The sequence below is a fragment of the Polyodon spathula genome, chromosome 18, assembly GCF_017654505.1.
Source record: "Polyodon spathula isolate WHYD16114869_AA chromosome 18, ASM1765450v1, whole genome shotgun sequence".
NCBI classification, from domain to species: Eukaryota; Metazoa; Chordata; class Actinopteri; order Acipenseriformes; family Polyodontidae; genus Polyodon; species Polyodon spathula.
Window position 1 is genome coordinate 19,370,669 of NC_054551.1, and position 22,263 is coordinate 19,392,931.

General features: G+C 38.2%; 1 protein-coding gene across 2 annotated transcripts; it reads left to right on the forward strand.

Moving 5' to 3' along the window:
• Nucleotides 1-841: 841 nt before the first annotated feature.
• Nucleotides 842-16,396, forward strand: mcoln3b (mucolipin TRP cation channel 3b). 2 transcript variants are annotated; one of them, XM_041277353.1, is made up of 14 exons: nucleotides 842-1,026; nucleotides 2,226-2,452; nucleotides 2,987-3,160; nucleotides 6,193-6,346; nucleotides 6,911-6,992; nucleotides 7,082-7,178; nucleotides 7,463-7,562; nucleotides 7,685-7,797; nucleotides 8,564-8,713; nucleotides 9,966-10,067; nucleotides 10,169-10,291; nucleotides 11,677-11,883; nucleotides 14,938-15,068; nucleotides 15,989-16,395. In XM_041277353.1, exons 2-14 carry the CDS (start codon nucleotides 2,228-2,230, stop codon nucleotides 16,020-16,022), a joined length of 1,692 nt encoding a protein of 563 aa, XP_041133287.1. In that variant the 5' UTR covers nucleotides 842-1,026; nucleotides 2,226-2,227; the 3' UTR covers nucleotides 16,023-16,395. The 2 variants fall into 2 exon arrangements, with proteins under 2 accessions (XP_041133287.1, XP_041133286.1); XM_041277352.1 differs by lacking the exon at nucleotides 842-1,026 and adding an exon at nucleotides 1,033-1,254 and having other exon boundaries at nucleotides 15,989-16,396.
• Nucleotides 16,397-22,263: the final 5,867 nt, after the last annotated feature.

Sequence of the window (22,263 nt, forward strand, 5' to 3'; positions counted from 1 at the left end):
TGAATCAGTCTTCGAGAGCAAGTATTTACAAGAATTGGACAAACTTTAAATAATAATAATAATAATAATAATAATAATAAATAATAATAATAATAATAATAATAATAAATAAAAGGTCCCAAACTGTTTTCCAGAACTGGTTTAATAGAAGGGGGCTGGTTGCTGTCAACTGCAACTAACTTTAATTCTTCTTCTAACATATACTATCTGGTAATAATAATAAAAACAATAATAACAAATAAAAAATAAAAATTTCAATGAAGAGGAGTCCACAGCATTGATCTTGTGGTGTTATATACTGTACTGGTCACAATGGAGCTCCCATGTTTCTAGCTGACCATGGCTTTGGGCTTCACATCATTGAAAAGGGCATTTAAATCCAGTCATTAAACCTCATTCAGGGAAATTATTAGGCACAAGTATATATATTATTTTTCAAAGCATTTAGGTAGGTAAAATTAGACACCATACTAGTGAAATGCATTTGGTTTTATCTTTACTATGCGCTTTATTTATTTATTTATTTATTTATTGGTGAACTAGCACTACTGTTAATGTTCAGTGTAAAACTGGAAACGAGACTACACATTTCACTAATAAAATAACCCTTGAGATGACTGTGCGTTTTTGTATATATATATATATATATATATATATATATATATATATATATATATATATATATATATATATATATAACTTAACTCTGCATTTCCGCCTTGAAATCAACATGCTAACTGCATGTCACCAGTCAGTCAGGACTGCTGTATCGACAAGGAACGTGATCCAAGTCAATTTCTCAGTGCCTCTGCAGCGCCTGTCTGATACTGCATGATGACTGGTACAGCCGCAGCAGACAAGGCCGTGTGTTTGATCACATGATGACGGTTTGCCAAGACACCAAGCTGTCACAAAACGGGATACATTGCCTGTGCCTTTAGCTTCTCCAAATGAAATTCATATTGGACCTTGCCAACAGGAATGAACAATGATGATTTAATTGTTCCATTTCACACAAACACACCGGTGGGTATTTGTGCATGATTAGGGTACATGCACCAGGGTATTGCTTTATTTATGCATGCCGCGCCGTACCTCTATGGCTATATAGCGAAGGCAATAGTTTAATGTGAGGCTGAATTAATTGGTAACGGGAGAAGAGGCAATGCCACAATATGGAGGCTAGAGGTCGAGGACCGGACTGCGAAATGCAGTTTGTTTTTAATTATTGTTCTGGCGCAGACGTGAAATCAGGTAAGTGATCGAATTTCGAGTTTGCAGAATGTCGGAGTGCATCATTGTGGCTGTGTATTGCATATTATTTGGTTAGCATAAGCCAATTATCAATACAAATACCTTATCAAAGTTGCGAACGTCAGCGTGTTAACTTCTACCATATATTATTAAACTATAGAGAGATACGCGTTTGTAGATCGTTTGTCTTTTCTGTTACCCTTATTTTTTTTCTAAATGGGTATTAAAACGACTACTAGATATGGACTACCTTTTCTGACTAAACTGATCCTGGCTGTAGAGTTACCAATAGTAAATAATGCAAAAGGGTTGATTACAAATGTGGGTATTTGAAACTGGTGACAAAATGGGATTGCAAACTTCATTTCATTGGAATGAGGCAATTTAAAACGGGGTTTATCACAAGACTAGATATCATTAACAGTACATTACAAAGTTTGTAGCTCACAGACCTTGCACTAAACCAGAACTACATAAAACAATGTTATCTAGGTAATCCAATATTAGTACTAATCAAGGTCTGTGGATACAGCAGGTATAGTTCAGCTTGTGTAAAGTAAGCACACAAATGGTGTTGGAGTTGATAGGCATCTCAGTAAGATGGTCCAATTTAACCCTTTTTAAGACGTGCATGCATTATTTGTACGGTTGTAAATTATGCAAGCTGTGTTATTTTGTGAAAGCAAATCTTATAAAAATCTTTGTCATTTTATAAAATTATAAGCAAATAATATATATATATATATATATATATATATATATATATATATATATACATATATATACATACATACATACATACAGTAGGGGAGGGAAGTTAGTTTTTTTTTTTTGCTTTTAACAATGTGATGCCACCTCCTAGCATTATTCAGTTATATAAGTCACCTGAAGGTGTTCATTTAGTCCAAGGTTTGGATAATACAGTAATGCCATGTTAATAACCATAATCTGTTATACTGTATGCTTATTAGAGATGGAGAATTCACAGCCGTGTGTGAACTGTTGTAATATGATTGATGGCTCCGGCTGTGTCAGCAGTCCCAAGAAGATTGAGTGTCATGATCCAGATGCTGAAGATAACTTTAGGAGGAAACTTAAATTCTTTTTCATGAACCCTTGTGAGAAATTCAAAGCTCGAGGTCGAAAGCCATGGAAGCTTGGACTCCAAATCCTTAAAATTGCTATCATTACTATCCAGGTAAGCTCTTGTTGCAATGTAAGAACAGCAAAACCTCAGGACCTTAGAAGGTGGGCAGACCTGTGAACAAAGGTGGGAAGGAGACCCTTTGACTCTTAAACTGCTGATGATGGAGACTGACACTCTCTTCAATCCAATAATGTAAGAAGATTTCAGGCAACGAGTCAGAGGAACCCCCAGAGAGTACTGACCCCAAAGTTTAAAAAATGTTCACAGGCTGCACGAGCTAAAAGTGAATTTGAAGGTTTTAAAACTGAAATGGTGATTAATTGTATTCCCCTGCCTAGTTTTACAGGTAAAAAAGATTAAGAGGAGTGTGTAGCTGTAGTTCCACTCCCTGTTAAGCAGCTATTAGGATGGAGTCCTATCTGCACACCAGAGTGAAAGTAAAGGCTACAAAATAGTTACAGAAACATTGCTTTGCTGATGGCATAGCCATTATACCAATTTAATCCTTCTGGAAAACAATATTGGAAAAATATTTCAGAATGTGTGTGATTTTTTTTTTTTTTTTTTTTTTTTTTTCCCCCCCAGTTGGTATCATTTGGGTTAAGTAACCAAATGGTGGTTGCTTTTAAAGAGGAGAACTTAATGGCATTCAAGCATCTCTTTCTAAAAGGATATAGGCCTACAGACAAATCGGATGACAACTATGCTGTCTACACCCAGAGTGATGTTTATGACCATGTCTCCTTTGCAGTTGAGCAGGTATGTAAAGAAACATATAATCTGTGCATCGGGTGTGCGATGTCAGTGAGTGCAGAATACAAAAGTGAGTGGCAGAGATTCCACTTATTAAATGCAATTATACATTCCAGCTGTACCTTGAAAGGTTGCACATTTAATAGGTGGCAACGTGTGGTTGTGGAGGGGGTGGTAATCTAGACAGTGGGAAATCCTCAAACTGTCTGTTCCACGCTGCAGGGATGCTTCAAAACTGTTGATTCATTATTGTGTCACCAGCCACCGGAACATGGGGCCCAAGTCATGTGGTTGGAAAATCTTTTGGTCTCGCCATACTCTGCTTCCCCCTTAATGTTTTCAACCAACATGGGTGGGATAATGAGATATAAATTAGTCATTTAGCAAACCTAACTTAGTCTGGTGGGTGAACTATGCATCAGCAACTGCTGCTGCAGAGTCACTTCCAATAGGACCTCATTTAACATCTCATCCGTAGGATGGAGGTTAATTCTTGCTCAGGGTCACGCACATTGAGTGCATGGCTGAGCCTGGTTTTGAACTGGGAACTTCCTGGTATCAAGTCCTTTTCTTTAATCACTGGGCCTTTGTTTTTGACAAATTTAAGATAGCTCATTTGGAATAAACAAAGTAACACATTGTTCCAGGAACTATTTCTTGCTTAAAGTGAATCAGCAATGCACACCAACTTTCTACTTTTTCCTACTTATGTATTTTGTATTTTCCAACAAGTATAATTGCAGTTGGTGTTTTTAGTTATGGATGAACACTAACAGATAATACAGAACACACAATTATAATTATATGCGGCTATTATCTGCTATCTTTAAATAGTGGCACTCAGTGCACCCGGCAAAGGATAATCTTGTGCATTTTATAAACTAGGTATTTGTTCCTTTATGATACTCCACGTGAGACATGATGCTACTTGAAACCGTGCATCACATTACACAGCATTTCTCTAAGGTTTTTACAAGTTTTTAAAAATGTATTTTCTTTTTACTGTGTGGATCCAATACATAGCACATTAATACAGTAGGCTAACAACCATGTAACCTAGCCAGAAACTGCCGTGCTATAGTCTGTGTAGGGGGGAAAAGACTGCTGCTTCAATTGAACTGGCTGTAAATACCATTCAAGTAATGTGCTTCATGAAAACTAAAACCTCTGAATAATTGGGTTCATTCCTGGTTAGGCAATGCTGACAGTAAATTGTACCCTTGTGCCCGTTGGACAGTACTGCACCTATCATGTGGAAGGTTTTCAGGGGTCACTCATTTTATGACGTGATTCTGTGCAATTTTAAAAAATACCAGTATTATATAACCATTTGATTGGCCTTTATTGCTTCAAGTTCAAATTGCATCAGACATGTATTTTACTGTAAAGCAATCTTTCATCATAAAGTTACATATTAAATATGATGAGCTAAAGTCTACTGTAGTTTTCCACCCCATTACTTTTATGAAGTACACTGGAGCGAACGAGCTACAAATTGTGAGCTGGTGCTAAATAAAATAGTAGGCAATAAAAAAATCCACAGTTTCCCCCACTTTATCATGCAATTGGTGGGCTGGAACAATATTTATAGTGGGGTGCTGAAAGCAATTGAACACAGCTGTAACCCCTGGTATATAATGGAAGTCATGCATTCTCTTGCTGTTATGTTAAACCTGTTAATAAAACAAATCAATGCCAGTTTATCTATTTAAGCATTAAAAAAATTGTTCGGTCTTTGCTACAATGTTTCCAAGATGCTTACCATAAAACATGTAGAGCAAACAAATAGAAAAGCAGCACATACTGTTATGATCCTCTTAAATACTGCAATTTAGAAATCATTAGTTGTTGAAACAGTTGTATTTTATTTGCAGTAGTTGTAGATAGAGTGACCACCCGTCCCTAATTGGGGAGGGGGGGACAGTCCTGAAATGAAAAGACCAAGTCCCGGTCTCAGGTTAATGCCTCCGGGACGGGATTTGTCCCGAATTCATAGACACAGTGCAATCTTACGGTTTAGTGCCACAGTCAAACCATAGCACTATCTGTTTATAGTGCATCATAGCACCGCCCCCTGTTGCTTTATTTTGCAATGCCTTACGCTCGCTCGCCAGTTAAAACAATACAATATATATGTATCTAGACGCTCCCCCAGAAACCTTTCGCACAGTACGCACACCTGAGCCACACCGACATCTCGTCGCATGCCGTTCTCTTCTTTCCTGAGTTTCCCTTTTTAAAAATGAATAAACACAGCGTGCTGCCATCGAGGCAGAACAGCAGCTAGTGACAGCCAAATAATCCACAACAGTAAAAGCTACAAATAAACCTATTTGAAATAGACTTAAAGGAAAAAGTAGCTCACAAATATTTTATGCTGGTTCCATGTCTAATAATTTTTACTCTCACAATCGCTACAACTAATCATTACTTCACCCCCCACCCCCTTCGGGGGAAACCCCAGCATAAGAAATGGCAGGTGTCCTGTTTTTGCATTTTGAAAAGGTGGTCACCCTAGTCGTAGACAAGGACAGTCGGAAGACTTCAACAGTTGATTTGTTTTTTGAGGAAACGGGCATCTAGAATGCCACGGTGTACGTTTGTTTTTAGTATTACTCAAAGCAGCACCCCCCAGTTAGTGGAATTTGAGAAGCTGATTTGAGCAGGTGGTGCCGCTGAAGAATTTACAAACTTTTTGGGACTTTTTCAATATGCATTCTAGTACACACTCGCGTCAAATGCGTTCCAACTACGACTCTCGCTAGATTGCAACTGCGCGAGTTATGAAATACCCTACCTCTGTTGTGACAGTCTGTGCTGATTGGTCTGTTATGTTTTTGTGTTCCAAGCAACGTGAAAAGATTTACAAATCTAGCAGGATTTCTCCTTGCACTTGCTCAGCACCCCCAACACCCTGTGTCCCTGCATGCAATGTTCATCTGTATATGTATTTTTCAATGGCGGTATTTCATTAGCTGTAGGCTCAGGGAGTTGGTTTATTGCTGTATGACATTGGCACCCGTTTTGTCTTTGTGCAGTTCCTGAAGCTCCCTAATGTATCTGTAGGCAATCATGCATACGAATGGAATGGCACAGAATACACAGCCCTGGCACTCTGCCAGGAGTTCTATAAGAAAAGCACTATTTCCCCTGGAAATGAGAGCTTTGACATTGACCCCAAAGTTGAAACAGGTAAGTAGGAATGAAGGCAAAATCTGTCTGTTGGTTGATATTGTGACCATATTGTAACAACTCATTTTGTGTAAGTCAGTGGGCTAATGCTATGTCCAGAGCTTAATTATGCTGTTTATAACCCTGTAACTGTACAAGGCAACCACGTATTTGTTTAAAAGTAACCAGACCATTGTGGTGTGGTGTAAACCACAAGCTTTGGAACAAATTGGTTTAATCGGAGAGCTGGTTCTGTGTATTTTTTGCTAAACCAAGTTTGACTTTTTTTATACCTCTGTGGCTTGGTTATTTGCATTGTTTAGAGCCACACAAACATTTACTGCATGATCTGTAGAGGCAAGTGGTCTGTGGAAAATATTGTGTAGCGGTTTCCATGACCCACCAAAACATGAACACTAGACTTCCAGTAAATGTCGTCTAGTGGGATGAGTTCCATTTCCAAACCACAAGGCTGTGGTTCTCTTTTCTTAACCAACAAGTTTAATAATAAAACAAATGCATCTGATGTACGGTAAACACAAGGTTCTAAAAACAAAAACCTGCCGCCTTTTGTCTTCTGAACAGAGTGCTTTGAAATAAAACCAGTGCTTCGCATAGATGATGGACCAATGCATTGGAAGTTAAATTTGACTGTGGATTTCTCTAGGTAAGTTTTGAAGTCATTTTATTTATTTTTAAATCTGCACTAAAGTGAATTGGTTTACCATTTTGGGCTCCATGTAATTTATTTTCCAGACTTTTATCCATAAATATTTACTTCACACTAAAGGCGATTAATCTGCAGACGGTCCGTCACCATGAGCTTCCTGACTGCTACGATTTCCATGTTGCAGTAAGTACAGTAGCTTCAATACTATAGACACTAAAATACTGTATCAGTGTGCTGCTATGTGTTGGTCCTACTACATTGTGACTGTTAAAGGGCAAAACTTAAATGGCGTTTGGTTGTATTTAGACCAATAAATCCCATGCATTTCATTCCAGGACCTTGTGGTTATGTATTGGTATAAATTCATTATGCTTTGTTCCATCTGTTGAGGACATCAACTTCTCTGTCAATGTTAGTGTTTCAAAAACAAAATGTGTTATGTTTTTGTTTTTTTATTTTTATTACAGATCACCTTTAACAACAAAGCACACAGTGGAAGGGTTAAGATCAGCCTTGACAATGAAGTGGCAATCAATGAATGTAAAGACTGGGATATTGCCAGATCTGGTAAGGACAGCTTGCTTCTGCAATGGTTTTTAAATTGCATAACTGAACATTTTATATTAGAAAATTATTGCCCAGCAGATGGCACATCAGTTCCTGAGATTTCTTTTCTTTTCTCCAAACAGTACAAAAGAATGCCCCTTATCTTTTGATGTTCGATGCCTTTATCATTGTGTCCTGTTTGATCTCCTTGATCCTATGCACCCGTTCAGTCATAAATGGAATACAGTTGCAGTATGTAAGTACTTGTGTGGGAAGCTAAAGATCCTCAGGAAATTCTGCACCTTTCATCCACCTAACTGGATCCATTCAAGAGCATGGACTTTCAGTTGAAAGCTTTCCGATTTAGATCTTTTGTTTTAACATAATAAACATCCCAGTAATTTTTTTTTTTTTTTTTTAAGTGTTGCGTTTGGTTCACAGCCAGCCAGCCAGACAGCAAGTTGGTTTTGTGTTTTATTGACTGGTGTCCAAACCCATTTTGGGTGCTGCAGAGATCTCCCTCTAAACTTCCCAAATCAAGCTGTAATCCTCGAATTGCAGAGTCCGACTTTGTTCCACCTTTTCCCTTGTCTAATGGTGTTTGCAAACACTGAGTTCTCTATTTTCTTTATTTGGCTTTTAAACTTGTGTTTTTGTCAGGAGATTTGTCTCTTTCAAATTATTTGATTAAATTGGCCTTTCAATTTGGCTGATCCTCTTTACTCCTCCTCTCCTATAAAGGAGTTCAGACACTTCACGGTCACATGGTAGTCAGTTAGTGTTTTTCAGCACAAGCTGGCAAAAGCAAATCAAAAAATGAAAGCTCAATATTAGCACCACGGAGCCACTAAACAACTCCTAAAAAGGCAAAGGAAAAGGTGTAAACTAAATAAAATGACACTTGCAGATGTTCTTTGTCATGTAGAATCTGTAAGAGCGTACAGATTGCAGCAGCTCTTTAAAAAGTGTGTGTTTTTTTTTAAATTAATATGTATTTTTTTTAATAAATCCCTGTATTCTAGGAATATACCACTTTTTTCCTGAGCCACTACAGCAAGCCGGTGCCCTGGTCTGATCGCATGGAGTTTGTGAATGGATGGTATATCCTGATTATAGTGAGTGACGTGCTCACCATCATTGGATCAATTCTGAAGATTGAAATCCAGGCCAAGGTTAGGGAAAGCTGATGATACGTTGCAATACATGTGAATGCAAGTTCAACTGCATTTTATGAATGTTTGTTTATTTTTACTGCAAACCCTCACAGGATTGAAACTTTGAAGCATGTAACCAGAGAGGTGTTTTGAGGTAAGGATGACATATGGGAAGATGGAAGTATAGGTGCAGTGCAAGTAATTACAGAAAATTCTAATTGCATTGCAGCCAGGCAGTTTTGCACTGTGCCTTATGTAATCTTATGAGCAATGCAAATTACTCAACACACACAGAGAAATAATGATCTGATAGAGGGTCTCAGTGAACGCATTGTTTAGCGGCCACACTTGCAGAGTTAGTACAGAGAGCAGTAGGCGCTGTATGACAGTTTATAGTGCACAAAAATGCAAACTAAAATAAATGTCAGGAAGGGCAGCAAAGTTCTTTTGGCGCACGAAAATAAGGTTTTCTGAGAAGGAGCTGAGAGTCTTTCTGGCTGAGCTTACTCTGCATGAAACTTGAGTTGTTTGGAAAAGCCTCAGCCAACATCAGTTATGCTAGTGTTCTTTGGAAATGGTATTTATTGGTCTGCTCTTCTCGCTGTGACCTCCAGACATTTGCATAGCACTCTGGAAAAGGTGAATTGGGCTATCCTTCCAGATATTCCAACTGTGGTCTGAGACCAGAACCAGAGGCTAAGTAGAGCAGAGAACACAGCACTTTCACAGGTGCAGGGATAGCGGTCCCTTGATTGACACTGGGGTCTAGCTTATCCCTCAGCTCAGCTATGAGGTCAAGGATGACCTGTGGAGTGAGACGATAACGCTTTAGCACTGCATCCTCTGGCATCCCAAACAGTGACCCTGGGATTGACTATGCAGGGTCTTCTTGGTCTAACCCTTCTCCTCCAAATGTGTTCATGCAACAAGAGACAAGTGTCGCTGCATCAGGGAGTGTACCACAGCACCTATCCTGAGCCAATGACAGGTCTCTGCCGGTGTGTGCTTTTATACAGATTGCACCTTTTTTTTAATAAGAGGTGTAAAGGTGTTGGAGGGTCAGCAATTGCCTAAGTGCAAGGCAAAATCTTTGCATCGCATTATGTTTGCATCCGCTTAGTATCCAGGTCCCACACAATGCCATGCTCTTTTCTCCATTTGCATTAATTTCAATATAATTAATGGATTAATGATGACAAAATGTAAACTTAAGTTCTCACTGTTACAACCTTCTAGCTATAAACGTATTCAACAATGTAATTGCTTTCAGAACTTAACCAGTTATGATGTCTGCAGCATCCTGTTGGGAACCTCCACAATGCTTGTCTGGATTGGGGTTATTCGATATCTGGGTTTCTTCCAAAAGTACAACGTAAGGAATTGGCTTCCTTTTTGTATATAACAGTTGGCGTTGTTTTCCACACCATTGTTACAGCTCTGTTTTTTCTTAAGCTATGCCCTTTACTCTTGTAGCTTCTTATATTAACACTGCGAGCAGCCTTTCCAAACGTGATTCGATTCTGGTGCTGTGCTTCAATGATCTACTTGGGCTATTGCTTTTGTGGATGGATTGTATTGGGACCATATCATGAAAAGGTAAGGATTTTGTTTTCTTGTCTAAAACAGTTTGTAGGTGTTGAGGAAAGTGTTGTGAAGCTTATAAGATATCAATTATTTTGCATAAGAATAGGTGATCCTATATCTAATGTATAGAGAGTTACAAAAATCTGTGAAAATGGGAATTGGATGATCTCACACCCTTTAGTTAATGAAGGGTGGCACTGTGGAAAAGGTTACTCATGAACTAATGACTTCTAAATTGGGTTGTAGTAACATTGAGAAGTTTCACTTAATAGTGCTCACTAGCACTGCTCTTTTTCTGGGTACCAGACCATACCTTTTCACGGTTACAGCTTGTTCAAAATACAGTGGATCAGGTGTTTAGCAAAAAAATAAAAATAAGTGACCACAACTCCTGTGCTGGCTTCTCTACACTGGCTTCCAGTAAGATATAAAGTTGATTTATAAGATCTACTTTTGACTTACAAAACACTACATGGTCTGGCACCTGATTGTTTTAAAAGCTCTCTTGTCCCTAGATGTACCCGGGTCAGCTGATTCTGGTCTTCTGTCCCTCCCAAAGATTAAAAAAAAAAAAAAGGAAAGGAGAAAGCGCTTTGTTACAATGCTCCCAGATTATGGTATAAACTACCACCTGACATTAGAGATGGAGTCACTTACTATTTTTTAAAGTTTTTTAAAGTTTTTTTTTTTTTTCTAGACTAGCATTTTATACAGTGTTTTATTTCTCTACTAATTGTTTTTTTAATTTATTTTACTATAACTTTGTGGTGTTTTTTTAAATTTTTGTTGACTTGTAAAGTGCTTTGAAAACTCTTATATAAAAGGTGCTATATAAATAAATACATTTACTTGCTAGTAACCACTCAATTTTAGTGTCTCAAGTGCATTTTTCCACTAAAATTATTACAATTTCTTGCCCCTTATTTTTCTACTGTAGCTTAGCCTTCTGTGCACTCTGCCAGAGAAGACCTTGTCAGTCTAGTTTATTTGCAGAATGTGTATAGTTGCTGTGCAGTGTTTGCAGAGACGTGCTGTGACAGAGGCTTGGAATTTTCCCTTCCTCTTGTGTTTGAAAATGCCCCCTTAATTTAAGTTAAACATCCCAGTTTAGGGGAAATGCAATCTGAAAAAGAAATGAAATAAATATGACTGTCCTTTTTTATAGAATACCTTACTACAGCCCATTAGAAAATGGGGCACAGTGCCTCTACCTGCTTAGTTATATTGTAATGTACGTTTCTTTTGTACATGCAATGACTAACGACAAATAACGTTTCTGTTTTGTTGTTGGGCATGGCTGAAACAAAATCCTAAACTAGAATGTTGTCTGACTTGGGTACCTAGTTTACAGAATACTCTGCTTGAATTCAGTTTTCTGAAATGTGTGTTTTTACCAGTTCAGAACCTTCAACACAGTAACAGAGTGCCTCTTCTCCTTGATCAACGGAGATGACATGTTCCCGACATTTAAAGGCATGCAGCAGAAAAGCTACCTGGTTTGGCTCTTCAGCAGGCTCTACCTGTATTCCTTCATCAGTCTCTTCATCTACATGGTGCTCAGCCTTTTTATTGCCCTCATCACAGACACCTATGAAACTATTAAGGTAGGTTATTACACCAAGCTAAATGGTTTTAACTGGCTGTCGTTCACTGATCATGCATTGCATCCCCCTGCTGTAGAGACTGGTGAAAGAGCAGTCCTTGTGCTCTGAACCGTAACGTTAACTGCAAACGTTTCTGTAGCCTTAAAGCCCAGCCAAGTGAAGCCTGTTTCATTTGACTGGAACAGTTCTTGATATACAGGTAGAAATTTAAGTGCGACTGTGAACAAGTGATTTGTAGTGTACAGGTGATTTAGGTGCTTCAAGGACAGACACAAAGTTACGGTTCAAACAGTACTTTTAATCTCTTTTTCTTCTGTTTTGAGACAGTTTAGATAATAAGGCTGGCTCTACCCAACAATGAGTATTGCCAGCATAAACAAAAAGGGGTTGCAGTCCCGAAATAATGATCAAACACAAGTCACAAACAAGTCCAACAAACAAGTCCAATGTGTGTGTGTGTGTGTATATGTATGTATGTGTGTTGTGGCTTGTTGTGTGTGTCTGTTATTTGTATATATATGTGTGTGTGTGTGTGTATATATATATATATATATATATATATATATATATATATATATATATATATATATATATATATATATATATATATATATATACACATACACACAGTGCCTTGCAAATGTATTCAGACCCCTGACCAATTCTCTCATATTACTGAATTACAAATGGTACATTGAAATTTTGTTCTGTTTGATATTTTATTTTAAAACACTTACTCAGAATCAATTATTGTAAGGTGACATTGGTTTTATGTTGGGAAATATTTAAGAAATAAAACTGAAATATCTTGCTTGCATAAGTATTCAATCCCCACACATTAATATTTGGTAGAGCCACCTTTCGCTGCAATAACAGCTTTAAGTCTTTTGGGGTAAGTATGTACCAGCTTTGCACAGTGTCGGAGTGATTTCGGCCCATTCTTGGCAGATTTGCTCCAGGTTGTTCAGGTTGGTTGGACGATGCTTGTGGACCGCAATTTTCAAATAGTGCCACAGATTCTCAATGGGATTGAGATCAGGAGTTTGACTGGGCCACTGTAGGACATTCACCTTTTTGTTCTTGAACCACTCCAATGTTGCTTTGGCCTTGTGCTTGGGACCATTGTCCTGCTGGAAGGTGAATTTCCTCCCAAGCTTCAATTTTTTAGCAGACTGAAGCAGATTCTCTTGCAGTATTTTCCTGTATTTTGCTCCATCCATTCTTCCTTCAGTTGTAACAAGATGCCCTGTCCCTGCTGATGAGAAGCATCCCCACAGCATGATGCTGACACCACCATACTTCACTGTTGGGATGGTGTGTCTTGAGGCATGGGCAGTGTTGGGTTTGCGCCACACATACCGCTTTGAGTTTTGGCCAAAAAGCTCTATCTTGGTCTCATCTGACCACAAAACCTTTTCCCACAATGCAGCTGGGTCACTCTCATGCTTTCTGGCAAACTCCAGACGTGCTTTCAGATGGTACTTTTTGAGTAACGGCTTCTTTCTTGCCACCCTCCCATACAGGCCAGTGTTATGCAGAGCTCTTGATATGGTTGACTAGTGCACCATTACTCCACTCCCAGCCACTGAACTCTGTAGCTCCTTCAAAGTGATTGTTGGCCTCTCTGGCTTCTCTCACAAGTCTCCTTCTTGTTTGAGCACTGAGTTTTGAGGGATGGCCTTTTCTTGGCAGTACCTGGGTGGTGTGATGTAGCTTCCACTTCCTGATTGTTGATCCAACTGTGCTCGGTGGGATATCCAAACACTTGGATATTTTGTACTCTTTCCCTAATCTGTGCATTTGTATTACTTTATCTTTAACTTCTGTAGAATGCTGTTTTGGTCTTCAGATTCACAGCCTTACCAATGATCCTTCAACAGTGGGGTTTTTTTCTGGAAAATGTGACAGCAAGTTTAATGGTTCACAGTTGGAGACCAATGGTAAGGTAATTGTGTCCTCGTTAGGGCAATTTTTCAGCGGTGCAAACTGGAAGCTTCTACAGCAGAGGGGTTGAATACTTATGCAAGCAAGATATTTCAGCTTTTTATTTATTTATTTTTTTTAAATATTTCCCAACATAAAACCAATGTCACCTTACAATAATTGATTTTGAGTTTAAGTGTTTAAAAATAAAATGTCAACACAACAAAATTTCAATGTACCATTTGTACTTCAGTAAAATGAGAGAATTGATCAGGGGTCTGAATACTTTTGCAAGGCACTGTGTGTATATATATATATATATATATATATATATATATATATATATATATAAAAAAATATACACACACACACACACAGAGGTGCGGTCCGGGCTTGGCTCTGGCTTCATGCTGCAGCTCCTGGCTTTGTATTAGCCGTCTCGCAAAACAAACACAGTTCATCAAATAGGAAAACACTCTACTTACATTTCCGCCGTCCTTGTTTCCTCCCATTAATCGCAAGAAGGGAATAAATTGCACCGTCATGTCCCCCTAAAGTACCCTGAGCCGTGCCCCAACGTCCCTGGAATGAACTGCCCACCCATTCAGTACAAGGTGAACAGTTCCTGTTGTACAGCGCCCTCACATGCCTAGAGGGAGTTTGCTGATTCTGATTCATTCGCTCTGTCATAGTGAACCATGATAAAAATGGAGACTTAATCAACTTGCAGTGCTCCTGTACCACTGGAACTGAATTCACTTCAGAAATCTTCCAGGGAACCTCAACCTCTAGAAGGTTCTCGGACATGTTTTCATCTCCCTAGATTAACCCCGAGGTGTCAACTGACAAATGAAATGGTTCACTAAAATGCTGAATCGTTTAAGCTTTGTTTCGCTCGTATCTGTCTATCTCCATTAACACACGCACACAACCTTGCTCCATTGCAGTCCATGCCAACTGCTATGAAAAGCATGCCAAAGTTATTGCCAGAAAATTGCTAACCATTTTAAAATGTTTCTTTGACACCTAGTCCTCAATTAGTGTGGTGTTTTACATTTAATCACGCAATGGCTTCAGTCAGCCACAAGATAATGTTGTCAAAACACTAGTCAACTATTTTCTTTCTCCCAGCAATACCAGCGGGATGGTTTTCCAGAGACAGAGCTGCATTCATTTATGGCAGCATGTAAAGATTTGCCAAACTCTGGCAGATACAGGATTAAGGGGGAGTCTCGCACAGCAATCTTCTGCTGCTGTAATCGGTGAGTGCAGAATATAGAGCATGCAACGGCTTTCAATAGCAACTTTACTGCAACCTTCTGCCTACAAATTGGTGTCGGTTAGAAGTCTGCTACAAAACATGAATAATACTTGGCTATAATTTAGTTTTGTGATGACATGGCTTCAGTAAAGCTGTTGAGTCAGTCTACCAAACAACTTTGTCAAATGGTCAACCTTTTTCTATTTAGATTTGACCGGATATTAAACACATTGGATGGTGGTATAAGTATCTGCCCTAATTGAAATGCCAGTTGGCATACTAATCAGTTTCTAGTTGTATTTCATGGAGTTTACCAGGCAATTCCACAGTACAGGGGTTATAGTCCTGCACATTCCTGTAATTTATTAATCCAGTACCTTCTACTGTTCTATAAATGCATGGTCAAGAACATTGTTCACTAAAGTGAACTATGGTACTGTGTTTATCTCTGCAGCTGTACAGTGAGACCTGTTTTTTTTTTTTTTTTTTTTTTTACACATCTGTTGCCTATAAAGGTTTTTTTTTTTTTTTTTTTTGGTGAAAATGTAACTGGTAATTTGAGGGGATGCTTATTTTCAACATTTTACTATCCACTGTGTATGCCTTTCAGTAATGTCCCTGTGTTCACAGATTGTAATGTAACTCTGCAGCATTAGTAAAATGTAACATTTTTTTTTTTATAACTGCATCTTTTGCACTGTACAATATGGTTATCTATAGGAGACTTGGTGACCCAGTGGTTCAAGACGAGAGCTTGTTCCTAGCTCAGTGACTACAGCAATTATTGATGCATAGTTCACTCATTTTAGTCCAAGTTGCTTTGGATAAGCGTCTGATAAATGGCTAATTAATAGTTTTGAATATGGATTTTCTGATTTTCAGCAGTTTTTCTGATGTAGATTTTTTTTTTTTTTTTTCTAGGTATGATGAATCCAAAGAGAATTTGGCAGACTAGAAAAAATGTAATGTGGAATTTCTCCCATTCTCCACACTGTTGGGTATAATACGAGGAAAAGAGTACTATTGTATCACTATTTAACACAATGTGAATTTATATGTGGATGTGCAATAACTTACTGTCACTTCATTGGAATAAGACGACTTTCTGTTGGTATTTAAGAATGCTGGAGGTTAGAATCTAATCATAGTGCTATCTAAGAATGGAACACTTAAAATCATCTATACATTTTAATGCTTGTGTCCTTTTGTCACATTGATAAAAGCAATAAAATTTAAAGCAATAAATGGTATTTCTGTATTTTTATGCATGTTTTCCATCGTTCTTCCAATCCAGTCACACATTAGTGTGTGCATAACTCGTCTATGCTTCATTAAAATATACTGTAATATCAGACACGAGCTCTGTTGCAGTTTCTTCTGGGCTGATTTATTATATATAATTTTTTTTTTTTTTTTTTTGCTTTAACGTCCCATTCAATCGACTGATCTCAAACAGATCAGCTGGCAGAAGATACCGGCATTTAGAAAACAGTCGGAAGCCGGCCATTCAGGAAAAGGGCGGAGTCACGATACCAGCGTTTAGGGAAACGTCCTCTATCACGCATGTGATCACTTCAAGTGATCATATCCCGTACATGCAAAAAGACACTGAAACCACCGCTCTGCAGCAAGCAGTTGAAGTCCTGCTACGATGTCAACACGAAATGTGCTTCGTGTAATTGTAAAAAGTGGTCAAAAATAATGGACTGAATAAAACTGAGGCACACGGATATAGAGGGCTTTTTTTTTTTTTTTTTTTTTTTTTCTTGTAGGAAATCCATCCAGTTCAATGTACAGTCATCTTTTTCAGACCAAAAAAAAAAAATGGTTAAGAACAAATATGTAAATAGCTATTGGTCTTGTTAATGCATTACCTTGAAATTTTACCTTTTTGGTCTTAGAATGTGTATAAAATGATCCAATCTTTATTAGTAATGTATTTTACACTTCTTTAAATAGTGAGAAAACAAAAATCTATTAGTTATTTTTAAACCCTTTCCTTAGCCCTACTTTAATTGTCTCAGTTTGTGGGTGATGATGTCATGTTTTTGAAAGAAACTAAGCTGATCAAAAGGATAACAAGCTGGCTGTCCAGAGATTATCTTGGGCAGGACCTTTTTTTTTGGTGGTAGGAAATATAAATTGTGTGCAGATTATAGCGAGAGGAAGGCAGAACGACATTAAAGAACTCTCACATTCAAGCAATCCAGAAGTGCAAAGAAACCTGAACCAACCAGTAAGGAACATTATTACTAATTAGATTTAATCATTTTACTCTTTATTTCTTGACGTTGGTTGGTCTGAATTTGATAATCGTCAAATTCAGACTAAGGGTGCCCCCCTAGCACATTTTACTGTATTGGTTTTTAGCTTAAGTCTGAGTTGTTAATGTAAATGAGGTTTAGAATTATTATTATGCAATACATAACCATGTTACCTGACTACTATTAAACACCTTTCCCCCCCTAGAATTAATTCTGTGGACACCCACAGGTACTCTTTATCAGAATTTGACAGTGTACCAATCAGTTCAATTCAAGCAATGTAGGCTGTGTTCATGGACTCGCAGACTAGCTACATGGTTTTTACAAAGTATCGGTACAGAATTAAATAATTTATATGTAAAGCAGAAATATGTGTGAAAGGCGTCACTGAACCATAAGCAACACAAGGGAAGATGAGAACAAGAACTGCACTCTCGTTGTTTTGCTGCAGCTGTATACTGGCATTGAGAAGAAATATAAAAAAGCACAACCAGGCTGTGTGGTGCAGTGGTTAAAGAAACTGGCCTGTAACCAGGCGGGGTCCTGGGTTCAAATCCCAGCTCAGCCTCTGCCTCATTGTGTGACCCTGACCAAGTCACTTAACCTCCTTGTGCTGTCTTTTGGGTGAGACGACGTTGTAAGTGACTCGAGCTGATGCATAGTTCACACACCCTAGTCTCGTATGTTGTAAAGCACTTTGTGATGGTGGTCCACTATGAAAGGCCCTATATAAAAATAAAAAAAATGTTAATGTACCATACTTTTAACCAATCTGCTAAACAGTAACAGCACATTTACATACTGGCACTTCTCTCCATTACAGTTTACTGAACCTACAGGTGTGAATATACATCAGTTTTCTTGTAACCTTCAGTGGTTACAGCTAATGAATTAAACTAACAAATCTGGTCAGTCATCCACCCTAGGAGTGCTGGGGTGTGGCTTTGCATGGCTTCCATCATATATAGGGCTTAGTTTTGTTAAATGGCTTTCAGCAACCCCACTTTAAAAATTGTTCCAGGGCCTTTGGCTTTTACTGTAACACGAGTATAGAATGCATGACATTCTATACTTATTTAATTAGTCATAATCCTTTAATAATTATATTATACAGCATTTTGCAGAAGTATTCACCCCCCTGCAAAGTTTTCACATTTTATTGGCACTTGAGTGTACTCCACAGAGAGGGCTGATTATCCCTCTCTGCACAGCGAAGTCCATCATTAAGAAGTGGAAGAGGTACAATACCACTCAGACACTATCCAGATCAGGTCACTCTCCCAAACTGAGCAGCCGAGCAAGCAGGAAACTGGTTCGGGATGTCACTGTGAAGCCAACTATGACCTTGAGAGATCTGCAAAGTTTTATTTCTGAGATGGGAGTCAGTGTTCACACATCAACAATAAGCCAGTCTTTTTGCACAAAGCTGGCCTGTATGGAAGGGTGTCAAGAAAGAAAAAGCCTCATCTTAAAGCACGTATGGAGTTTGCAAAAAAACATGTAGATGATACTGTAGACATGTGGGAAAAGGTTTTGTGGTCAGATGAAATCAAAATTGAACTTTTCGGTCTAAATTTCAAGTGTTACGTCTGGCGCAAGCCCAACACTGCACATCACCCAATCAACACCATCCCAACTGTCAAGTATGGTGGTGGCAGCATCATGTTATGGGGATGATTCTCTTCAGCAGGGACTGAGAAGCTTGTCAGGATACAGGGAAGAATGGATGGTGCAAACTATAGGCGAATCCTTGAGGAAAACCTGTTTGTGTCAGCCAAGACTGCGAAACTGTGGAGGAAATTCACATTTCAGCAGTACAATGACCCGAAGCACAAAGCCAAAGCCACACTGGAGTGATTGAACAAGAAGATAATTAATGTTCTTGAGTGGCCCAGTCAAAATCCTGACTTTAATCCAATCGAAAATTTAAGGCGACACTTGAAGATTGCAGTCCATCGATGACCCCCAACAAACTTATTTGAACTGGAGCAATTTTCCTGTGAAAAATGAGCAAAGCTAGTAGAGACCTATCCAAAAAGACTCATAGCAGTAACTGCTGCAAAAGGTGTTTCTACCAAGTACTGACTTAAGGGGCTGAATACTCATGCAACCAGAAAAGTTCATTTTGTACATTTTCTTTGCAAGTTTTGCTGACATTTAACCTCCTCCTCATATAACAGTGTTCAGTTTAACCACTACAGCTTTGAATAAAAAAAAGTTTGCTTGAAAAACTGTGCTCATATTATTTGTAATTCAACAAAATGTGAAAACTTTGCAGGGGGGTGAATGCTTCTGCAAACCACTGTATATACAGTGGCTCTCAAAAGTATTCACCCCCCTTGGACATTTCCACATTTTATTGTGTTACAACATGGAATCAAAATGGCTTTAATTAAAAGTTTTTGCCACTGATCAACACAAAAAAGTCCATAATGTCAAAGTTAAAAATAAAATCTACAAATTCTTCTAAATTAATTACAAATATAAAACAGAAAATAATTGATTGCATAAGTATTCACTCTTTGCTATGACACACCTAAATAAGCTCTGGTGCAACCAATTGTCTTTAGAAGTCACATAATTAGTTGAATGGAGTCCACCTATGTGCAATTAAGGTGTTTCACATGATTACAGGTTAAATACACCTGCCTCTGGGAGGTCCCACAGTTGGTTAGTACGTTTCCTAACAAAAACTACATCATGAAGACGAAGGAACATTCAAAGCAAATCCAGAATAAGGTTCTTCTAAAGCACTAATCAGGTGTAGGATATAAAAACATTTCCAAGGCATTGAATATCCCCCGGAGCACAGTAAAGTCCATTGTTAAGAAATGGAGAGAATATGGCACAACTGTGAATCTGTCTAGAACAGGCCATCCTCAAAAACTGAGTATCCGGGCGAGAAGAGCACTAGTCTGGGAGGCCACCAAGAGGCCTATGGCAACTCTAAAGGAGTTACAGTGTTCCACGGCTGAGCTGGGAGACTCTATACATACAGCAACAATAGCCCGGGTGTTTCACAAAACTGGCCTTTATGGGAAAATGGCAAAAAGAAATCCATTGTTGAAAAAAACTCACATCAAATCTCACCTAGAGTTTGCCAGAAGGCATGTGGGAGACTCTGAGACCAAGTGGAAGAAGATTCTACGGTCTGATGAGACCAAAATAGAGCTTTTTGGCCTCAACGCTAAGTGCTATTTCCGCACATCATCCTGAGAACACCATCCCTACCGTGACGCATGGTGGTGGCAGCATCATACTATGGGGATGATTCTCTGCGTCAGGGCCTGGAAAGCTCTTGAATAAAGAGGGCAAAATGGATCCAGCAAAGTACAGCGAAATCCTGGAGGAAAACTTGCTTAAGTATGCAAGAGACCTGGGACTTGGGAGAAGATTAATCTTCCAGCAGGGCAATGACCCTAAACATACAGCCAAAGCCACACTGGAGTGACTTAAAAACAAAAAGGTCAATGTCCTGCTGTGGCCCAGTCAAAGCCTGGACCTCAATCCAATTGAGAATATGTGGAAAGAGTTGAAAATTGCTGTTCACCAAAGGTCCCCATCCAACTTGACAGAGCTTGAGCACTTTTGCAAAGAAGAATTGGCAAAAATTGCAGTGTCCAGATATGCAAAGCTGGTAGAGACTTATCCAAATAGACTCATGGCTGTAATTGCTGCCAAAGGTGCCCCTACTAAATATTGACTCAAGGGGGTGAATACTTATGCAATCAATTATTTTCTGTTTTGTATTTGTAATTAACTTAGAACAATTTGTAGATTTTATTTTTCACTTTGACATTATGGACTTTTTTTGTGTTGATCGGTGGCAAAAAATCCTAATTAAATCCATTTTGTAACACAATAAAATGTGGACATGTCCAAGGGGGGCGAATACTTTTGAGAGCCACTGTATATATATATATATATATATACACACACACACACACACACACACACACACACACACACACACACACACACACACACACACACACACACACACACACACACACACAGATTTGAAGAAGATTATTGGAAATATAGATTAACCATATATTTAAAATACATGGAAAAGCACACATTCTAAATATATAGCCCATTTATAACTGTAAGATATTTCCAATGGTCTGTTTTTTTAAATGTATGGTAAAATATATAAATCTAGTGATGATAAATACATTTAAAACCCAAACTACAGTGCTCCCCCTTTATAAGGCAGCCTCTTATACTACAGGTTATAAGACGGCATGGTCATGGCTCCCATTTGTCCCACAATGCCATAATGCCATTAATGCCATTACACTAAAACTGGCATTCAAGTTGGCGCAACACAAATAGCACGGTCTCTTAACTATGGCTCCTGACTACAGCGTTATGAAGTGGGAGCACTGTACTTTTAATTAAGTACAGAACCTGTAACTAAAGGTAAGCTTGGCTACTGCAACTTTTTGAGACAGTTATTATACAATATAGCTTTATACTGAATTATTTAGTAGCTTGCATATAAGTAACATCAAAAGAATGGCTCTATCATTTAAAATCAATAAAGCGTATGAACTATTACATGCTGTACATGTTTTTCTTTTTCATATATAGCACTTGTATATAGCACTTGTATAGTGAAAATATATAACCACAAATTATATATATATATATATATATATATATATATATATATATATATATATATATATATATATATATATATATATATATATATATATATATATATATGACCGTTTCTTGTGTATTTCTTCGGGGCAGGTGTTTGTAAATTACATTACAGTATAGGCATGTATTGATCTGAAACGTAAAATACGTTGTGAATACGTGTACATTTCAATAACTGATCTACAGATTCTGTTTCACTCATTCTGCATGATGCGCAACTGACACAGTTCAGTATTCTTCTGCCCTGCGAGCTGTTTCCTG

What these genes read in the sequence shown, in the direction of transcription:
- mcoln3b (XM_041277352.1), top strand. Translation starts at nt 1,176, where the DNA reads ATGGAGGCTAGAGGTCGAGGACCGGACTGCGAAATGCAGTTTGTTTTT. An exon ending in GCTACGATTTCCATGTTGCA is followed by an intron (nt 7,179 to 7,462) that starts GTAAGTACAGTA and finishes TTTTTATTACAG; the next exon opens with ATCACCTTTAACAACAAAGC. An exon ending in CTGGGATATTGCCAGATCTG is followed by an intron (nt 7,563 to 7,684) that starts GTAAGGACAGCT and finishes TTCTCCAAACAG; the next exon opens with TACAAAAGAATGCCCCTTAT.